Source organism: Brachyistius frenatus, unplaced genomic scaffold, assembly GCF_029030835.1.
Source record: "Brachyistius frenatus isolate BFR_SWC_R1_liver_20210118 unplaced genomic scaffold, ASM2903083v1 Contig_24, whole genome shotgun sequence".
Classification (NCBI taxonomy): domain Eukaryota; kingdom Metazoa; phylum Chordata; class Actinopteri; family Embiotocidae; genus Brachyistius; species Brachyistius frenatus.
In genome coordinates this window covers 3747494-3769265 of record NW_027210623.1, presented here as the reverse complement: position 1 = coordinate 3769265, position 21772 = coordinate 3747494, and the positions used below count along the sequence as shown (strand labels likewise).

General features: G+C 39.7%; 1 protein-coding gene across 5 annotated transcripts in view; it reads right to left on the bottom strand.

The window, feature by feature from the left end:
* Nucleotides 1-21772, bottom strand: part of tdrd3 (tudor domain containing 3) — a 34114-nt gene that overhangs the window by 8571 nt on the left and 3771 nt on the right. For 2 of the 5 annotated variants that reach the window (XM_069697799.1, XM_069697803.1), the window contains 9 exons: nucleotides 21030-21171; nucleotides 20777-20848; nucleotides 18474-18623; nucleotides 17875-18027; nucleotides 17100-17277; nucleotides 16264-16389; nucleotides 14892-15844; nucleotides 14514-14639; nucleotides 13288-14327 (listed from right to left, as the gene is read on the bottom strand). In XM_069697799.1, coding sequence (XP_069553900.1) covers nucleotides 14211-14327; nucleotides 14514-14639; nucleotides 14892-15844; nucleotides 16264-16389; nucleotides 17100-17277; nucleotides 17875-18027; nucleotides 18474-18623; nucleotides 20777-20848; nucleotides 21030-21171 — 2017 coding nt within the window. In that variant the 3' untranslated portion in view covers nucleotides 13288-14210. Of the gene's footprint in view, nucleotides 1-12635; nucleotides 12972-13287; nucleotides 14364-14513; nucleotides 14640-14891; nucleotides 15845-16263; nucleotides 16390-17099; nucleotides 17278-17874; nucleotides 18028-18473; nucleotides 18624-20776; nucleotides 20849-21029; nucleotides 21172-21772 lie in introns of those variants that run through there. The other 3 variants (XM_069697800.1, XM_069697801.1, XM_069697802.1) reach the window with 3 other exon arrangements.

The window sequence follows — 21772 nt, the reverse complement described above, 5'->3', positions numbered from 1 at the left end:
CAGTGATTTGGAATATTATTTCTGACTATGCTTTGATATGTTGATTTTGTTTAGAATTATGTATATAACGCTGGGTTGTCACTGACTGCGTAAGTCTGGCTTGAAGATGTGTGCAAAAGAAAAGCAGTAAACCATGACAGTGAACCAACATGAACAAAAACAGGATTTTTTTTTCTAAGTGGGATGCAGCCATCATTGATTCACATGTGCTTTCTCTACAATGACAAGTCAAAATGTCTGCCATGAAGAAAGGTCTATTTAATGGGTCGGAGCCACACACGAGAGGAAATTGAGTTTTTAGTTAATTAAACACACCTGGGCCAGTTTGATGCAGCTGCATCTGCAGCAGAGCCAGTTTGGGTTTAATTTAGTCTCTTTTAAAATGTCCTACTAATAAAGAGGAGTGTTTTTAAAGTGAACAGCCTGCAGTGTTGTGTTCTTGTTTTAGCAGAAAGTCAACAATTCGTGGGAATCAGACTTTGGATAAATTAATATTTTCCAATTTGTAGGATAATTAAAGACTAATATCCAATCCTGTGCTTGTAATTGTAAAGCTGGAGGTCCTTATCAGGACACAGGGAGCCACAATTGACCTAAACATAGGTTATTGTATTCTAAAGTTATCTGGCTACTATTTATGACCTACACCTCAGATATTCAGGTGTACAGAACACATCTAGCCGCTCGATTGTGTACAGGAACTGTGGGATTATGGGTGTGCTTCTAATCCCAGTGCACGTCATCCAGTTAGTTTCCTTATTTACTTAGTTATGTGTTATGTTCTTCTCTGACTGTTAGAATGGGAACTGTGTATGTTGGCGGGATTAGTTGTAGGATGTGTAGTATTAGTGTGACAGCCTCTGTTCTGCTGTCTTGTGTTTTGTTTTTTGTTTTTCTTTGCAGGTTACTTGCAGGTAGAGCAGACCTATTTAACTCAATGTCCTTCACCTGTGCCTTGGTTACTTAAGATGGCTCCTTAAACTGTCTTGTCCTTTATATGAACATCTACCCTTTTTATTTGATTTTCTTCTTTTTTGTTTTGCCTTTAACACCTCACATACTGACAACACAACCACAACAGATTATTTGATGTCATGTTTAGGCTAAATTTACATAGGGTTGTCACCAGCTTTAAGGGACTCGATATTTTGAAAATGTATCTTGCAGAAACAGCACTGTCAGCAGGCATGAAGGGGCATTGGTCTTACCTCGTTGACCTCTGTGCCTTGTCCCCTCTAGTTGCTGACCAACAATATTTAAACATTATTTTTTTAGTAGTAGTAGTTTGCATCAGAGTAATCCAAATATTTCTAAATCAAAGGTTAGAAATCAGCCCAAATTATTTTTGAATCGGTCATTTGCAAAGAAACCATGCGTCAGCGAAGCAGCTGCAATCTCTCCCTTTATCCCTTGGAGGAGGAGGTTTTCTTCAGGACAGTCACTCTATTAAAGAAGGTGGGTTCAAGAATTGTCTTGCATTCCAAATTGTAACTTTGGGCAGCTCAAAAACAGACTGCAGGTCAAATGGCTTGAACTGAAGGTGATGGATTTTTGTCATTGCAGAATTATTTTATGGGTTCACCGTAAATTGAACTTCCAGCTTTGTTGATTTAGACTGGGGCTGTCTGGTGTGTTTTAGGGTATGTTTCTGAAATTCTATTGAATTCAGGCATTTCCACGTTATCTTCAGGTAGCCTAATATAAGGTTTTCACAACTGTTACTGAGCCAAGATGGGTTTTTTTCAGTAAAATCTGTCAGGCTGTAGGAACATATTATGTTGGCCAAGATTTTATAGTGTCGATTAGGAAGTACGGGACCGTACTTGCTATTCCTGTTACAATTCTGAACATTTGCCAAGAGAACAAAATAAGAATAAATGGAGGCTATAATGTACTTAATCCACAGTAATAGGAAATGAATCTTGAATGTGCCCCTGGTATTACCTCAGTAAAGTGTTCCACTCCAAGAAAAGAAGTATGAAAGACTTGAAAGAGAGGTGCCCTATATGGCCTCACTGTCTCATGGTCTGACCGAGCTGTTGCATTAAGCTGAGTTAATGGAGTGCCAGATGAGCGTTCCTTGTTAATATCAGCCATTCATGCATTTCAGGAAACTGTTTCTTCTGTCAAGGGGAACTAAGTCTGCCCACCTAATACGGTGAATAAAATATGCCAGTTTTTAAGAAAAAGAACAGTGTGTCTTCATTCTCTCATTTGCCCCCCTTTATAGTAATGTTGTCCACCGATCTGCTGCATCACATTGGAAAAGACTCACCATGTTTGGAAATGGGTAGAGCAGAGACAGAATTATGTGTTTAGACAAACATGCACTCTATGGTATATACCCATGCTAGTTGTGCAGTATTGCAGTATTGATAAGAGTTTGATGGTAAGATAAAAAGATTCCCTTAAGAGAAGAGGGCCAGCACACACAGACTGAATGGCAATAGAAAAAAAGAAAGGAAAAGTAGGGGATACAATAATCTTTGTAGCCTGCTTGGAGTTTTTAACCTGACAGCCTTTGGCAAAAACGCTGAGGAAAAACACAAAACTACAGAAAGAGATGAGCAGAAATGCAAGGAGGTAGAAGAAAGGGCAGAGAGGCAGAGAGCAGAACGGCTGGCAGAGAAATAAGTGCTCATGACGTGGCTCGTTTGGTCCCATGTTCTGCTGCTAGTGAGGGCCAGCGCTCATCTGCCAAAGAGCACAAGATCAACCAACTTTATGTTCATTCACCGACCCTAAAACATTGTGTATGGTGATTTGTTTTATCTTTTGTTTCATGTTTAAGCACATTTAGGTGTTAAGTCAAACAGAAACTTGGCTTCATGTTTTCATTTTCCCTTATTTTTATTGTCGTTTTTTTTGTTTTTGTTTTGTTTTTTAAATGATTTCTTGTCAAGTCCCTCTGCACACTCACAGGCTCTTTGATTCAGTGGTTTGTGTGCGTGCATGCGCAAAATTGAGGCAACGACTCACTGTTTGAAATGCCAAGGCTGGTAACTAAAATGTGGCTGCAGGAGACTTAATGAATATTTTCCTTAACAACTACTATTTGGTTAATTAGCAGCAATTGGTACCAGCAGTAACTGTTTATCAATGTAACATGTAACCTCCTTCCTGAAGCTTTTTCAAGGCCGTGTGCATTGAAACAAGTTGATGCTTGAGTCTACTTGAGTCTTGGCTACTTAGAGAACAATCACTACTCATATCACCACAAAAGGTACTTGTCAGGACAACATAAAGTTGTTTTAAGTAATTAATAAAACTACAAAAATGTTTTATCCTTTGAAGTCTAACTGTTACAGCTGCAGCTTATTGTGGTTTCACAGGGAAAAGATCCTTTTGTTTAATTCAAGTTTGATCACTTTGAGTAAGATGTTTTGTTTTTTCACCCCCCAGTAAAGATGGAACCATCTTGTGAACGCGATACCTCAAGAAAACTTTGAGGGAATTTCTTCAAACTTGGTACAAAAGTTCACTCGGTCCTAAGGATTAACTGATTCGATTTTGGGAGTCAAGGATCAAAGTTACTGTGTCCTCAAATCCATCTCATCTGTCCATCCCATTCTTGTAAATGCAACATCTCAGCAAAACTATGGAGGAGTTTCTTCAAATTTGGCACAAATGTTCACATAACTCAAGGATGAATTCATCAGAATTTGGTGGTCAAAGGTTACTGTGACCCAACAAAACACGTCTATGGGAATAACTCAAGAATTCATACGGTATCATGACAAAAATTCACAAATGCTTAACAGGATAAAATGATTAGTGGTACTATCTTGGGTGTCCACCTTGAAACTTTGGTATTGTGTAGCTCTTCTGGAACTTGATGGCTTGGCAGAGGCATGTAACCACCAGTTTTAAGGAAAGAATATGTTTCTCAAAGCCTCTATAAGTTTGAAGGGTTCAGACATGAGAAATAATAATAAGGCTGATTCCATTTCAATGACATTGACTTCTTAATGTGTGTTGATTATTGTTGGTCCTAAAATCATCTTATAAGCACATTTCTGTCAGCAACTGAACTGGTGAGGTGCAGGAGGTTGGAGACTGGCAGGCTGCACATTCAGTAGTTCTGAATAATAGGGTTAAGTTTACTTTGTGTTTGTATGTGACATTGGACATACATGATTTGCCCCTGGCTGGGAGTGAATGTAGATTTAACTGCTCACGCATGCCAGTGTTGATACTGTACACACCCCCAAGGTCTCAGCTCGACCTTCGATTCAGTGGAACAAAAGAAAGAGTGCAACCAACCGGAGAGAAAAAGATAGGGCCAATCTTGAGGTAGTCACAATGTGTTTGTGATAATAGACCAACCTTGAGTTGGTCACAGCACTTATTTGAAAATTTTTCTTTTTCATAATATAAGCAGTTGAGCCATTTTTACAGAGATACATACTGTGCACTACACACTAATACTACAACTACTTATATTATATCCAATATTGTGGTAGTAGTGAACTGTTGCCAGCTACATGAATACTCTGCCAGCTGCAGGCTCTGAGTTTTACCTCTATTTGGACATTTTTCTGATTAACCAGCTTGATTTAATGAATCCTGATACCTTAACTTTAAATAAAGTTTTTTTTATTGAGTCATATGTTTCACTGTAATCAACGACATGGTTTTTATTTTCAGTTTAATTACGGGCTGCGATGTTGAAAATTAAACACTGGTTTGTTAAACAACATCAGCAGATATTGATTTTTGCTAATGATGGGTAACAAAAGACAAAAGGCATTCACTACAGCAAAACAAAACCTGCAGTTAATTAAAACCTATTTTAATTAACTGTACTTTACCTCTAATGTAGGAGGACAGACAACATTCCTCCCACTGAACATCAACCCTCAAGGGCATTACAAGACTATGAGTGGCATCACACTCATCCTCACCTTGTATCTTTGTGTTGGCAATTTTACACATCTCTGATCAGCAAAGTGTGCCAAGTTCCTCATGAGCAGACATGAGTATAAACATGATGTCTGGAGGACATCTAATAGTTTTAAGCTTTGCTGTTGTTTTCACAGTTAGGTGCGCTGCCAAATTGGATGAGATGCAAGAATAAAGCCGCTCGCCCCTGCTGAGGAAGAGCACTCAAAAAAAGAAATGTATGTTAAAAGCTTTTAAGGGCATTTGGACAGGAAATATGTACTGCCATGCATTTGAAATCGACTGATATTGTCTTGGGTGGTATATTTCAAAAGTGTTATCAGTATTTTTGAATGAAAAAGTGCTAATTCAGTAATCTCCTTTTTTTACAAAGGAAATGACACCTTGATATTTAATGGAGTTTTATGCCATGACACTTCTTGGACAGAATACGACAAAAGATTTAACGTATAACTACCCGCTGGTACAATTATTCACAGTTAAGTCATATTTCTATCTTCCCATGACAGTTGTTATCTACCCATGACAGTTGTTAACCTTTTCATTAGAAATACTATATTTCTCCTCTACTATTTTTTCCTTCTGAGAGACATTTGTGCTTTGTGACGCATCGCAATTTCACTGTAGGATAAATACAGGCATCAGAAACAGGGGGAAATAAATAATCTTCTATGATATATAAGCCTCTTAGGGGAAGAGAAGCCTTATGGTACTCATCGTCTCTATCGATTATGGTTGGTGGCTGCCATGCAAATCTCTATTGTCCACAGGTTAATCCTGGGATTTAGGGGATTTTAGGTCCTTCTTCAGCCAAATTTATCTGCAGTGAGCACAGATGACACATCGGACCCTAATTTGGTGATTGCGTATGTTAAAGCTGCTTGTGAGGTGGTATTTTTACAATGTTAGAGAGTAAGTACATTTACTTAAGTGCTGCACTTAAATTAAATTTTGAAGTACATGTATTTTACTTCAATATTTCAATTTGATGCTACTTTTCTATTCCCATTCAACCACATTTCAGACAGAAATATTATACTTTCAACTCCACTACCTTTATCAGACAGATTAGTTACTTCTCATAAAAATTTGACAGTGAACAATAAAACAAGCTCTAAACTACAACACATTGTTGAAAATTAACCCAGCGGCTTCCAACCTGTTTGGATTCTGACATTTTACAAAAAGAATTGTGCAGTCGAGGTAACATTTCAGATGTTTATGAGTTGTCTACCAAATAGTGATTTTCTCCTCTATACGCCGCGCATGGTTTGCTTTCTATAAATGTTTAAATTACCTAAAAACTTTGAAAATTACAGCTTGCCTTCACCACCCACCTGCTGAGTGAGTGAGTTATGCAAAGTGCAGTTGTTCTGTGCTATTTTCATTTCTTAAGTCGGGTCTCTTGGAAGTACATAAAACTACTTGTATAAAAGACACTTCATGCATGTGATAACAAGAAAATTTAAAAAAATTATTCAATATACCTGTCAAATGTGGTGCCAATTAAATACAAAATTCTTCCATTTGTTGCAGGACTCTTATATTATCTTCCTAAAACTGAATAGATTAAATTATTGATGGACTCCTATTTTGTTTGTGTTTTTTGTCTTATTTTTTTGTGCATTATTTTTTACATTAGGAATTCAACAACATAAAACTGAGAGTTGAATCAACACCTCTGACAATAAAAGTCAACAACAATGAATATTTATCACATGGCTGCTCCATTAGATTGCATGACTGTATCTTTCTGGAAGAGTGTCACATTGCCACTCAACCTTATTGCTTACAGGATCAAATTTTATATGCTGTTAATCAACTCTAAAGTTGTTCATACTCAAATACCAGATTAATTTATTGATTACCAAAATACTGAACTATCAGGACACATAGTCTCCTTGTCTCATTCTCAAACTTTAGGACAAAGTGGTGACAAACCAAGATCTGAAATACCTTTGCAGGTTTGGACAGTCATGTTCATACATATTTGTAAAGACATGCCCTTTATTTTATTGATGTCTATATGGATTGAAGTGTGTTTGTGTTGTGTTGTGTTTTTTTTTTTTTTTGCTTTATTGACTTGTGATGCGTTTTTGACCTCAATAGTGTTCTTAAAGTCCCTTAATTCTGCATGAACAGTTAAAAGCCATAATGTCAGGCCCAAAAGGTTGCCCGCTCATTTTCCAGCACGGTCCTGACCTGTGTTTTCAGTGTGCTGACTGAATTCTCTCAGTGGAAAGTATCTCCTTTCAAAAAGCCTCAAAGCTGAAAGTAGCATCAACCCCGGGGGCTGCTCTCCTAGTTTTTCCAAGAAAAGACCAAAACAGGTTCCTTACCCTCTGGGTCAAAAAGAGATCTGTGCTTCATGATTCACTACCTTCACAACATACGGTAATCACCTAATTAGAAAAGTCATGGAACCGAAGACTGAGGATATAACACAAGGCCAAGAGGCTTTTTTTTATCATCAGACCCGCCTGATAGACCCAACACCTTTCTTTTTTGTTTAGTTTTTTTGTTACACAGAATATATGGCAATTTCTTCATGTGTACATTCAAGTCCAATATCAAGTACATCTGAGTAACATTGTAAAAACATTAATCCATGATGAGATTGATTAAATGAACACCATGAAGTTTTATTTTTTTGTTGTACAAAAAATATTCCCTTATACTTCCCTTATTTTTTAATCTTCAGTAGTCCAGCTGACTAAACTACACAGTTGTGTAAAAAAACCCTGACTCTACTCCTGTATTTTTTTTTCTTTCTTTCTTTCTATTGATCACAATGTTGATGAGCTAAGAGTTGCGGTCCCGGAGGGAATAAACCTACCCAACTTGTATTTCTGATTTAAGCTCATAAATCTCTGCAGTTTTTGATGATTGATCTGCTCTCCAGGCTTTGATGTAAAAAACGGATATTTTTGAGCTTTTGAAAAAAACATGAACACCTAGAAGATCTGGAAAATTAAGCTGCATGCAGCTTTGGGATAATGCAAAACCAAATTGGACTGATTACTTTTTAGGTGTTATGAGATCTTGTAAAATTCTACACCAATTACACAATTAGAACTGAAGTGAATCCATTTTGCTCAGTTTGACAAAGTGCTTGAGAACGGATTGCTCTTAGAATTTGATCGAATGCATTAAAGGAAAGACAACAAATAGAATTGAAAATCCTCTTTTATCTACAGCATTTACAAATGTACGATTAGATATGTGAACAGATGGATAACAGATACCTCGCTCTTGACGTCTTTCCCTGCTGCGTAATGATGAAGACATTCACTCTTGACCTCCGATCCCAGACTGTAAAACTACACAAAGAGTGCAAGTCTAGATGCTCACATGCCTTTGATCAGAAACTTCAGTCACAGACCAGTAAAGCCCTGTTTTGTTCGATGTTGGCACTCTGTTTACCAGACACATTCATACAACCAGGTACTCAGACTGGCATCTTCTCTCTAGCGGGAGTTTTTACGTCTGTTTTGGACAATTGGACAGCGTGAGCAGCTCTATTAGCCACAGTTTATGTCGGCAGCAACCTCACCGGAGTGTGACACTGACGTGCTACAGAAACCAATGTGTGGACTGATGCGCACAGCACCACTGCAATTGTTTGTGCCTGCAGACACAGTTGCAACCAGCTTCACAGCCAACTTTGTTTTTTCAGAGAAAACCCTGAAAGTCTACATAAATGACTGAGTAGTTTTATTTTCAGATTCAGTAATGTATGGTTTTACAGGTCATGTTTGTGAGTGGAAATGGAATAAAAACAAAAGCAGCAAAGGCAGCCACATTAGCTGGACCCCATAGCTGCTCTCCTTCATGTGGCATATAGCCATTAGGTGCAAGTGGACAGGGTATATAAAATTGACTGAAAGGTGCTTTACTCTATGTTTGCTTTGTTGCGCGGACCCATATGTGGTAATGGTAAGGATCAATACCCAGCTGCTGATTCATCATTCACCCTCAGTCCATACTGTCTTTGGTCAAGATAACTGGCCCCATTTGACCATTATATTGTCATGTGTTATGAGTAACACAAGGGGTGCTTGGCAACAAATGTTTGGCAGGATGTTTGAGGAATGACCCATATAGGCCACGCTCGGCTGCACACTGAAAACAGCCATTACTTCTGACAAGCAGCACCTATCTTGCTCATTAAGGGTTGAGCTTCTGAACTGCAGTCCAAGTAATAACACAGAAGTCTGACACTCAGCCAAACTTTGTTTTTTCTTTTTTTTCTTTTTAGTAAGCATTGTTGCATGACTGTGTCAGTTGACGAAATGAGCATTACGAATAGTCACACAAAATGATGACCTTGTAGTTAATCTATAGTGTTTTTAATTTTACTGACATTACGGTTCCACTTTCCCATCAAATGTTAAAGAGGTCTAAGTCAAACTTTATGGTCTGGTTTAAGAGAGGAAAGTAGAATTTTCAGATGTTTTCCCACCTCATTAGGTACACGCTTTGCTCAGTTAGTTAGCTAAGGGGAGTGTGGTAAATGTAAAAACAAAGGTGAAAAATAAGTGTGACAGAGATGACAATTAGTGAACATCAGATTTGCTCCTGTTACTATGAGCAAATGAGAACGGGTGTTGCTTATTATATGGAAACAGCATGTGCAGGTCTAAAGAGAATGACTGTCCTATTGTTTGCCGTGACCATAACCTGCATACAACAAGCATGTTTAATTGAAAAATGAAGTCACAACCCTTGTTGTCTTTTGAAAATGTTATTTCAACAATTTCCATTGCCTAAAATTTCATGCCTAAAACCAAATTCAAATCTGATACACCACCTGACTCTGTGTTCAGGGTGGTATGCAAAGGCTGGACACGAGGGTGCCATTCTACGTCCTCTCCAACACCTCAGCCGTTCTCACTCGGATGAGCGAGTGCTACGGTTTTGCGATACAAATTGCATTTGCTTAGAGATTCCGGCAAAGCATAAACAACAAGGCAGCTGTTTTGCATGTTAGTGGTGTAGCCGTTTACCAGATGGTGGTTGGACTTAATATTCTTCGAATCACATGCAAACGAAGAGCCTACGTCTCTCCACGAGTAGGAAAAAGAGAATAACCCATCACCATGTAAACAAACCTTACTAGACACTTAAACCTCTTCAGCATCCCGTGTTGACAATTTTCTGCGGTTCTAATCTCTTAAAAGTGTAGTTAAAGCTGTCATGTTCTCCTTTTGTATGTTACTTTTTTTACAATGCAGCCTCTGCAATCAGGACAGCTTTGGTTTAGATTCTGGCTTTCTGAAGAGAAATGTTCTGGTGGTGTTATTATGTTGCCTAAATGTGCACATGCAGACATCTATTTCAAGGATCCTTTTCTCTTTGGTCAATGCATTTTTTTTTTAAACAGAAACAATTAGTCTTGCTGTTCTTCCACTCATGCCTGCATTTTTCTACATTTAAGTATCTTAAGACTGTAAATCCAGCAGGACTGAAACATCCAACACAAAAGCACTTTCCTATAAAGTTAATCTCATTCCTGCAGCACCCAGTCTTCCTCCGTTTCACCAAGAACCATGTATGCCTGCAAGGAAATGTGCTCTCAGGTCAGTCATTTTCATGTAACCTCCTTTCTGATCTCCTTTTTCCTCCATCTACAAGACGGAGAGAAAGGACCGGTTTGTTGAGGCCGATGTAGAAATGATGTAAGAAAGAATGCATTTAACAGGATCACCGGGTTCAGATGTCACTGCCACAAAGGTAGCATGGTGGAGAGATGGAGGGTGAGGGGTCAGGTAAGCAGAAAGATAATGGCCAACAGCTGTGAATGGGGATACGAGGAGAGGCAGAGGCAGGTGGGAAACGAAGAGGCAGAGCGAGGGGGATGTTAATGTGAGAAAGAAGGCTGCTCCCTCTCCAGGAGTAAAAAGCATTCCTCTCGTTAGTGAAGGTTATCAGGTTGCAGGTGGAGAGAGGCCTGGAAAAGGCGACGCAGAAACCAGCGAGCTTGTTTCAGAAACAATACTTTTAGAGGAACCGGGTTAGCCACATGGCTCTGGGGATGTCAGTCAGCATTGTCGATCTGTTTGAAGTCTATCACACGGTTAACATATGTGGAGGGCCACACTCTCACATTGACCCCCACAGGCAATTTGTCCCTTCAGACTGTGGGAAGAACACTCCTGTCAGACCTGAACTGGTCTATTTTACTGTGAGGCAACAGTTGTAACCACTGAGGAATCGTGCCGCCATCTCATAATCCAATATAAATGGAAATGCAATCAAACTGGGTCTGACAGAGCTAAACCCTGACATTTAAAAGTGAGCTGCTTCCCCAATACATTTCACACACACACACACACACACACACACACACACACACACACACACACACACACACACACACACACACACACACCCTCCCCCCCCCCACTGTGAATCCTTTCAGGTAGAAGCCAATCATAATCTAAGATTGTTTTTTAGTAGACTGGATAATTGAGATCATATCCAAGCATAGGGTGTTGCTATCAATAAATAAATTCAGTGTTATTTGTGACCTCATCAATGTCATGACCCAAATACTAAGTATCCACTCTCACCTTGAACCATCCTTTGAAACTGTTAAGAGTATTGGGGGCATTAGTTATTTTTCCATGTAAATAAATCAATTCATGGAATGAAAACTGTGTTGGATTGTTTTTTTCATCGACTAAAATAGCATTTTAGGAAAGCTAATACGCAGTAAATAATTTGAATAAATTTTTTTTTTTTTAAATCCAGTTACATGTGCCTTGTTTTTATCGCTAAGTATTTCCTCCATGCAACTGCAGCAGGAAGTAATAACAGTGACAAAAAAACTGACCCTATAATCCACAGCTATACCATTTGTGCACAAACTAACCATACGCTTATTGAATCTAATAATAGGTTAAACAAAAGGGTCACTGACTAATACATATTTTTCCTCCAGGGTCAAGTAAAAAAAAAAAAATCAATATGAAATGGGCTTAATTCTTTGACAGAAATATCACAGTTTATCAGATTGAAAATCAATCCTTTAGAATTATTGGGGCAGTGTGTCATAGTCAGTCCCCCAGAACACTTTCAAGAGCTTCACTTTCAGCTCCTTCCTAGCGGATAGGTTTCCATATTACCAGCCGTTAATTATTCATCTATGCTCGCTTGGCGCCTCGGTTGGAAAATAAAGCAAACCCTTTGGACTAGTGACACAGAATAACACGGTGACCTCTGTGCTGAACCCCGGCACATTGTCCGTGTGTCTCCTACTGTTGGTGAGAGCGAAACTGGAGCCAAGGTGGAGATTATTTCTTCGTGTAAAACTCTCGCACAGCACAAGTCCATAAAGCAGATAGCACGGTAGAGTGTGCGCTGTGCTTGAAGAGCTGGGTACAGTCCCTTTTGTAATGTGCAAAATGATATCTCTGCAGTGTAACCATCTCTATTACAGGGGGAAGAGATTGTCTTACCTTTGGATTTGCTTCAAAGAACACCACAAATGAGCTTGAGCCGCACACTGTGGGCTTTTAGTGCCTACGGCTATCCAAGAGAGGACAAATGTCCAGGCTAAGCCAAGATACAGGACAGCATCGAAAAAAATTTGCTGGTGCATTTTTTTTTTTTCAAAAAATATCAATGTCATCAGTTAAAATTAACCCTAATTAAGATAAAAGATTAACTAAAATTAACTGATAGCTGCTAACTGCTCTAATTAGAGTACAAATGAAACCAAGGACCCCTGAGAGGTTTCTTTTTCTGCTCTGCATTAGTTTATTCATCATTTAAATCAGTTAATTAGAAACAAATTGCATGAAAACAAATCTGCTACATACTCATAAGTGTTTATTTTGATGCATCCATTTAACAAATCTTCACAACATATACAGTAGATATGTCCTTGACACACACAAAAAAAAGAAAGAAAAAAAAAAAAAGGGCTCATGTCAGTTTTTATTTTATTTTTGCATTTCGTGCAAGCCCTTTGAAAAGTTCTGGATGTCCTGACCATGTGGACACTTTAGAAATTCAGGAAGCACTGTGGATTGTTGCAGAAAGTGGAAGGAGGAGGGTCAAGCACACTGATGGATGGAGAAGAGGAAAATTTGTTTAATACCTTTGTTAAATTGAGCATGTCTGTATTTTTAAGGCATCTGGGCTTCTTATTATATCATAACTGGGTTTTATACGATTCATTTGTACCAGCAGAAGAAGTAAAAGTTGAAAATATTACATGAAACCAGGTTTTGCAGTTGGCAACGGTTTCTGGTACGCATGAGGATGGGGACAATATGCTCATCTCCCAATTCAACACTATCATGATACCCGGGTACCGTTTCAATTACGTATTGCAATTTTTAAATATTGATGATTCTGCAAGTCTTGTGATTTAAAAAAAAAAAAAGGCAATTTATTACACTTTGTATACTTTTTTTTTAACACTCGACCATGTGGAAAAATGTCATGCTTCTAGAGACTATTTATACAATGAGTGACATTTCCAAAAAAAAAACAGTTTTATTTTAGCAGCGTCATTCCTATAAACCCCTTGGCTCTGTCTTAAAGCCATGCTAATGCAAAAATTGTCATCAGGAATACCACATCAGAGGTCAATATAGTAAGTCTATACAAGTCTTCAACCTCTTAGTTAAATGAAGTACCGCCATGATGAAAGGAATCAAAGCAGAACCACTACAGCTTTTTTTTTTTTTTATTCTGAAGCACCGCGCTCGTCTCGGGCTGGAAGCGGTGACGTTATTGCTTCTTCCGGTCACCAACAGTCAGCTGTTAGCCTTTAGCAGAAAGTCAAACCCTAGCTGGTCAGCAGCGCTGGTAAATGCGAGGATTTCTTTCCTCGCGAGTGGAAGAACTGGCACCTTTCCACTACCGTTAAAACAAACTCGCAAATTTACAATTGACTTTGTTCCCGAGCTGATGCCAACAAGCTAACCAGCTAGCTCCCCAGCTAACTGTTAGCTGCTGGCTTTTATTACACTAGCTCAATGTAAATAATACATGAAAAATGAACTGAGGAATTAGCATTAGCATGGAATAATACACGAGAGAATCCTTTTTTTGTTTTGTTTTGTTCTCCCACCTCTGGCGTGTATTAAACAGTATGTCAGTAATAATTCACCAAACAATGTCAAGAGAAATGAGCCAACAAATGTCGCTTGTATAATCCAAGACTTCGACAACAATTTAGGGAGAATTGTTTGAGGCATTGATGAAACATTCCATATAAAACACACCGATGTTGAATGTTGAATTAAAAGTGATCCTTTCCCATTCCTTTACCTGCCAGTGTAAACGCAGACTCGTCAGTCTCGTGCCCTGGGCGGCTGGTAGTACTGCTGCGTGGGTCTTGTGCGTCTCGGTTGACCATCACCTCCTCGGCGAAACTCGAGTGAGCTGTCATAGTAACCATCATCCTCCTCCTGCCATTGTACATTTGATACGGTTGTGATGTGTTACTGTGAGTCATAAAACTACATGTCATTTATATTTCATCACCCTTCACTTGAATACAGTTTCATCAGTTCCTTCCACTTTGTATTAACCAACACATGCTGATCTTGTTAATGATGAATGATACATTATATTCCTGTTTTATTTGTACTTACCAACATATCAGCAGCCACAGGCTTTATGTTGTGCAGGAGGACTTCTTCACAGTTTCCATAATCACTAAATACAACCACGGCCGTGGAGCCTGACGGATGCACAGCATCTATTCTTGCATGGTAGAACTTCACGCACGCACACACAACCAGACAGAAAAAAAGAAAACCTAATTATCTTAATACAAACATTTCCACATGTAAAGACAAAACAAATTTCTGTCAATTAATATAATTGTGACAAAGAAATCAAAGACGCTGTCAACAATGTGACTGAGAGAAAATGAGCCACGACCACAAATAATTTTTTACATTATTTAATGTTAAATGTCAGAAAACAACCTTCAACTACTGCTCGTTACTTCTCCAAGAATGACATACCTTGCGGTCTTCCCAGTACAGTGCCAGGCACTGGTCTCCAGGTTTCCAAGCGGGTTCAACAATGTGACTTTTCTCTGACCCTCGAGGACCCTGACCTTTTCCTTGTCCTGGCCTTCTCTTAGGTCCTTGGATGTTAGAAGTGTATTTCTTGGGGGGCGGCTCCCTGTTGGGCGGACACGGGGAGGTTGTTGGCTTGATTGGCCCAGTTCTTTTATGTTCCATGTCTCCATTTTGGAAATGAGTGGGATCCACTGTCGTTATTCGAGAACCCTGCGACAACCCGACATCTTGAGACGTCCCTGAGCTTCCTCCCCTCGAGTTAAAGTTTGCCGGCCCACTGTCCCTTTGTCGGTCGAAGTGGTCCGAGTTTGGTCGCTCCATCCTCCCCTTCCGCCTACCGTTGTTGGGTTCTTCATTTCTGTCTGGACGTTTAGTACTTCCTCTTCCGTCCACTTCTCCTCCTGTAGAATTACTCAGTCGAGATGGCGGTACATTATCTTTTACCCCTCTCCTATGAGACGGTCCAGACATATTCCCACCACCATCTCCATTTCTGGATCGTTGGTGGTAAGATCCACTAAACTCCATCAGCTGCTGCGGTTCTTTAGAATGTGTGGAAGTTGTCGGGAAGGAGGACGGAGAAATCTGCTCATCCCTGATCTCTCTCCTGTCGTATTGCAGTCTCTCTGGCGGGCCTCGGGACCATCTCTCCTGGCCCTTCCACTGTGGGGCTTGAACTGATGTTTGAGAGGTTGCACAGTTGGAGAGAGGCTCCTGGCCAGGTTTGGGAAAATCAGTGTCCCTGTGAAAGCGAGGCGGACGGTCGTTTCTTTGCTGGCGATGGTCGTTATGAGAGGAGAACTTGCTCTGAGATGTGTCTTTGGTGTAATAGTCGAAGTTGGAGAAATTTGCTCTGCTCTCGTGATGTCTCTGCGGTGCCTGGCTCTTTGGCTCTGAGATCACAAACCAGGAAGAAAAAACACAAAACAACGATCAGTGTATTCAAAAACTATGGCAACATATTTCACACCACTGATGATTTCAGACATTTACAGAACATGATTGTATTTCTCTCAGCTCATGATCACCCCATCTGTCTTAATCTAATCATTACTCTTCATGTTGAAGTCCTGCTATAAATTCGTGTCAAAAAACATTCTTAAAACAGAGACAGAGACGCAGACATTACCCATATTTCAAACTCACACTTATTCCCTGTATGCCTTCCAATAAAGGCAAAATTGCCCTCCCAAAAAAAAAACCTTAAAAGAATTTGTTTCTTCCTGAAATAAATCAAGTAGGACAGCTTGATGGTTATGGACCTGAGAGAGGTAACGGTTTGTTCAACTGAAATATGGACCAGTTCACTCACCATCAATGGAGAAACCTCCCATCTTGGATTCCAGAAAGTCAAACAAAGTACTTGGTCCAGATGGCCTTCCCCCTGTTCCCTCCTCCTCATCTTCATTTCTGGACCTTCCTCTTCCCTTTCCTCTGACTGAGGAGAACCCAAAATAACAAGACAAAGTTATGAACACTTTGTCAGTAAGGTATTTAGAAAGTTTGGATGTGTGCACGCTCACGCCCTGCATGTCTACATCTAAAGTATGTGGCTCTGTGTATGCATATATTTGTTTGTGTCCGTTATAAACCTGAACCCAACTCAACCAGATATTTTACTTTTGATAAATGTGAGCACTCTGAGCTGACCTGAACGGATCCACAGACAGCAACAACAAGAGCTTTGAAAAACAATCGCTGTTGTTGTACCGCACGCTGAAAGAAATCTTTAACGAAAAGAAGTCAGTAAATAGTTCACAATGATTGGACAAGTTTTCAAGTTGTCTGTACTGAAACAAGAGCAAAACAATGAGTGCAGGTAGAAGAGAAAATCCATCTGAAACCGTGTAGTGTGCTGGGGACAAGAGCCAGCAGTAATGTGAGCATGCAATTTTTGGTAAATGGACTAAAACAAGAATAACTGCTACTGTGGTTCTTTAACTAGGCTGTTTGTGTTTTTCACTGTATTTAAAAAACCTCCACATTACTGCCCCGAATCTCACTCCTACTCTGTAGAAACATGAAGTCTTATGGGATCAAAGCAGGCAGAAGGCATGTCCGTGTGTGTGTGTGTGTGTGTGTGTGTGTGTGTGTGTGTGTGTGCGTGCGTGCGTGCGTGCGTGCGTGCGTGCGTGCGTGCGTATGAACCTCTGGGTTGCGGCTTGTTGGATTCAGCCACCACTGGACCGGGTCTGCTCCCAGACGATCCAGTCAGTAGGCTGTTTAGTGCCACTTCAAGGTTGTTATTATTGTCCATCAGAGCTTGTCGAGCAGCCTCTCTGTTAAAGCCCATCTCCATGATGTCTCTCAGAGCACGTTCATCCACCTGCCCACCGAGGGAAAGAACAAAAAGAAAACATAGATATTGTACGGAGAAAGTACAAAATGTACAGAGGAGGAAATAAAATGTAGACATAATGGTTTTAATAATAACAATGAGGTAAAATAAGGTAATTTTACACAGAACTGAGGCTCAATGTGGATTGGATGGACAGTGGAGGAGGAAATAAAATACTGCCTTACCTTGGATTAGTGTGCATTTAAGTTTCAAACCATCCCACCCCAATACTATAATATCCTGTTCCCTCCTATTTATGTGTTCAGCCAAGAAACTGGCAGGTCACAACACAAAGCAAGACAAATGGACTGCCACTTGATTGGAAAACCTGACCAGGCCTCCAATTCATTTACATTTCTACAATATCATAATCGATGGCTCACCCAGCTTCTGAACCATGAAATAAGACTTCAGTCCAGACCAAATACACCAAAGAAGAACACAGAGCGAGTTCCAACCTTTAAATTGCTTTGTTACAGTGAATGGAGGCTTCAGTAATGTGCGGTAAAACCATTATTTCAACACAGGCAATTTCTTTTTCTTTTTTTTTTTTTTATAGGTTTTTGACCGCGTTTGTCTTCTCACCAGCTCTCTGTAGTTTCCATCTTGTCTGCTCTCTGTTCTTTCCACCCGGTCCTCCCATCTCCTCTGCTGGTACGAGTCTCGGCCCCGAGAGGAGGAAGCAGCGTTGGATAAATTACTGCCCGCATTTCCTCCACCGCCGAATGTGCGGGGGCCCTGACATAGTAAAAAACAATAGATGAGGATCAATAGAGCTGCAGACAAAAAAAAACTAAAGAAATAGAGCTTTGTGGTTGACAATTTAATTATGATTTTTAATTTGAAGGGTTACTCAAACGTCAAGACCAATTAAGGTTAAGGTGAATGCCAGTAAGGGGGCATGTACTATTAAAAGGAGGCTAAATTAAGGAGCCTGTGCAAAAAAATGCAATCGATAAGTGAGTCAGCAAAATTTTGTTAACGACGCAAAAACAGTGGTTCTGAAAATCAAATGTCCAAAATGCAAGGTGGTGGAAAATCATAAATTAACTGAGAATATATTACATGTTGGCAAATTGTAAGGTAATTATAAGGCAGACTAATAATGTTGCAACACTTCTCTAAAATATTTAAAAACACTAGAGTTAAGATGCCACAAAGCGCCATGATGAGGGTTTCCGTACCTCTTTGGTCTTGGCCACCTCAGCGATAGCTGCAGTCCGCTGCTTTTCAAACTCATCATTCTCGTCGGGATTTTTGACCCCAGTGTGAGTCTGGAGGGTCTTCCTCTGGTCCAGCTCTCTGCTGTCTACCTCATCCTTCCTTGCACACTTCTATACAAGTAGAGAAAGAACAGATCCTCCTCAGTCATGTTCAGTTCCTGAAGCAAAGAGTCAGGCCACTTGACAGTTTATACATTTTGTGGATTTACACTAGAACTTTGATGAATTAATCTGCAGGTTTAAGTGGTGCTTGAAGAAGTTATTGTACCGACTAATAGCAACCCAAATCCTAAAGCTGGCTCCCGGCTCACAGTTCATGTTTTGAAAACTAAACTAAAGTTAAAAAAAAAATATCAACAGTGACGTGGTAGGAATGAGATGGTGACTCAAGACTGCCTGGGGAACAGTCAGAAGTGATGATTCAGTCAAAGAGGTCAACAACTGACAGGAGCAATGACCTTTGCAACCAAAAGAGACTGAACCTGCTCAGAAGCGAAAATGAAACTGATGAGCTGTTGGGCATCAACACTATTAGGCGGGGAAGGCAGCGGGAATGGTTTGCAAAAGGGGAAAACTTGTTTTTTTAACTTCTAAACTTACAGGGTTACTTCACTCAAATTGCAACTTACACCGATAGTTTTAATTAGGGTTTTATTGGGTTTTAAACCCTCCTCCATTGACGTTTCTACCTTCAGTGGGAGAGAAAGTTTTGAAAAATAGTTTGAAATCTCAACCACAACGTCTGTTTCCAAAGAAAATATCCTCTGTTACACTGGATAATTCACAGGCCTCACAGTGAACAATGCGCTATTTTTTATATCAGTCGACAGCGGTTCCCAAAGAAAAATATCTGTGAGCCCAGGAGATGAGTCAGGCTAACCAAGGCACAGATGCAGGGCAAAGGGATTCTGGGAGGGCAAGCAGAAAAACAACAAACCTATCTGTATAGATATCACTCAGGTTATTCTGTAATTCCTGCAGATTTTCTGACTAAAACTTGCATCATACTTTTTTCAAAGCTCTGAAGTATACCTTACACTCAACTGGTAAATGTGTTATGGAGTCACAGCATGAGGCAAATAATTCTACTTTCTGATATGATGTAATTCTTCAAGGGAAACAAAATGTCCAGTGAAAACACAGCAGCTCTCGGTATTAAAAGCATTCCTGCTGTGAAGCGCCGTGGTGGCAGCTGTGACAATGTTTCTGTGTAACAGGAACTGGGGGAGATACTACAGAGCCAAAGAAAATGCAGACACATTGTTCATTTCCTTAGAATAGAGTAATATATAAGAACCCAAAGCAGACTTATTCAACACTATGTCGCGGAGTGACCCAGCATGAGAAATACAACACCCTAAATCTGGACAATGTTGAATAATAATTCTCAAAATGCTCCTCGTCCAGCTTTACAAAGCTTGAGTAAAACTGGAATCAAGAGTGTGAAAATTCCCCCAAAAAACAAGTTTCCAGCTGATACGGATGCATCCCCATCTGAAGCTGTGATCCTTTCCAAGCAAGTATTCACTCAGAATCAGCAGCTTTTAAATATACATTCATGAAAAAGTCTATGTTCAAACTCCTGGCTCGAATGCAAACACAGAGTTGTCTGTGTTTGCTTTTCTGAAGCTGTGATTTAGAGAAAAAAAAAAAAAAAAAAAAAAAATTGTAGAAAGATGTAAGGTGGTTTCATATTTTATTAAGGCACTGGGAATTGAGCATAGTTATTCTTTTCAAATCAATTTCTATGTTTAGATACCAAATGTTTGACAAGATGGGCATGATAATTATTGTTGATGGTACACCTTAGAGACCAGCTTTGAAACGTGTAATCTCTTCTTATCTTTCATATCAATTACATCTTTTTATTTCAATACAAATGCAACATCTACACCACACGCTGATGGCAAGGGACAACCTGTAACTGAATAGTTTGCCGATTTAAAAATCAGTCCTTCATTTGAAAGATTCATTAAGACACTCATAATTGTCCACAAACATCGGAGAGATCATTGCCAAGCAATGGACACTCTTCCAGCCAGACCTGGGTTTGACGACTCTCGTACATTAATGAGGTTATTGTTCTTCAGCAGAACCTGACTTCTATTATATCGCTACTAAAAATCAATCTCATTTCATAAATATACACGTACTATTTTATATTCCTGTTTCTAGTTTCATTTTTTTTCCCCCAGTGTTTATATCAGAGAAAAGCACTTTACATTGTTCAATTAAAAAATTGCGCTATTAACATTTTTCCTCACCTGACCAAATGGCACAAAGGGAGGAGGTCCACCTTCTGCGCCAATGTTACTCCTGCTGTGTTTGGCCAGGCTCTGCAGGTTGAAGGATAAAGAGAGCTCATTCTTCCAAACTGAGAAGAATACAATCCTCGCAAACACTAATGATGGGCCTATATTATAAATTTAAAATGCTTACTAAAATATGAATTCTTCATTTTTTTTTTTTTTTTGTAGTTACAAGGAGCTGAGCCATCATTAAAATATCGACCCTCACCCTTTGTAGTTCCCATTTCTCCACCATGTGATCAACCTCGCCTCCAAGGACGAAGATTTTGGAGTCATCGAGCAGCAAAAGACCATTTTTAACCTGGACTGTACCAAGGAGCTTTACCTTTGTTCCAGGGGGGGTGTTAAGACTGAAAAACAAAACAAATAACAATAAAATGCACGCATGAAACAATGCTTCATATTTGTATTTCTCACCGACTGCTAAATTTTTAATGCATAAGAGGGTTTAACACATTCTAACTGCATATACCAAGCCCCGCACCCTATTGCTTTACCCATACCACTTTATAAATGACATGGAGCTGAGCCAGCGGATGGGTGGCAAGGCTAGGAGAGACTATTAATAATCCCAGCTGCTCACCCATCCTCATGCTAAATTAAAAGCTCCTCTATCTCATCAGGCCTGATAAGGCCTCTGCCTCTCTCATTAGGAAAGCACAGGGACTTAGAGGGATTTCTAGCTACTGATGCCGGATGCCAAAGCAACAATTAGGGATTTTACTCTCAAACCTCTGGGATAGATGGTGTTCTTGCGATAGCAGCAAATACAGCAATGAGGCACGAGCTGTCTTTGACTCAATCACACACAAGCACATGCACTCAACCCTACAAATGCGCTATTCACCCTCAATGCTTATTTGTCACCTCTCCTTACTATGTCACCGTCTCGCACACTGAACAGTCCTGTAATCCGGTCTCATCCCTCTTCGCCAATCACTTATGGCCCCA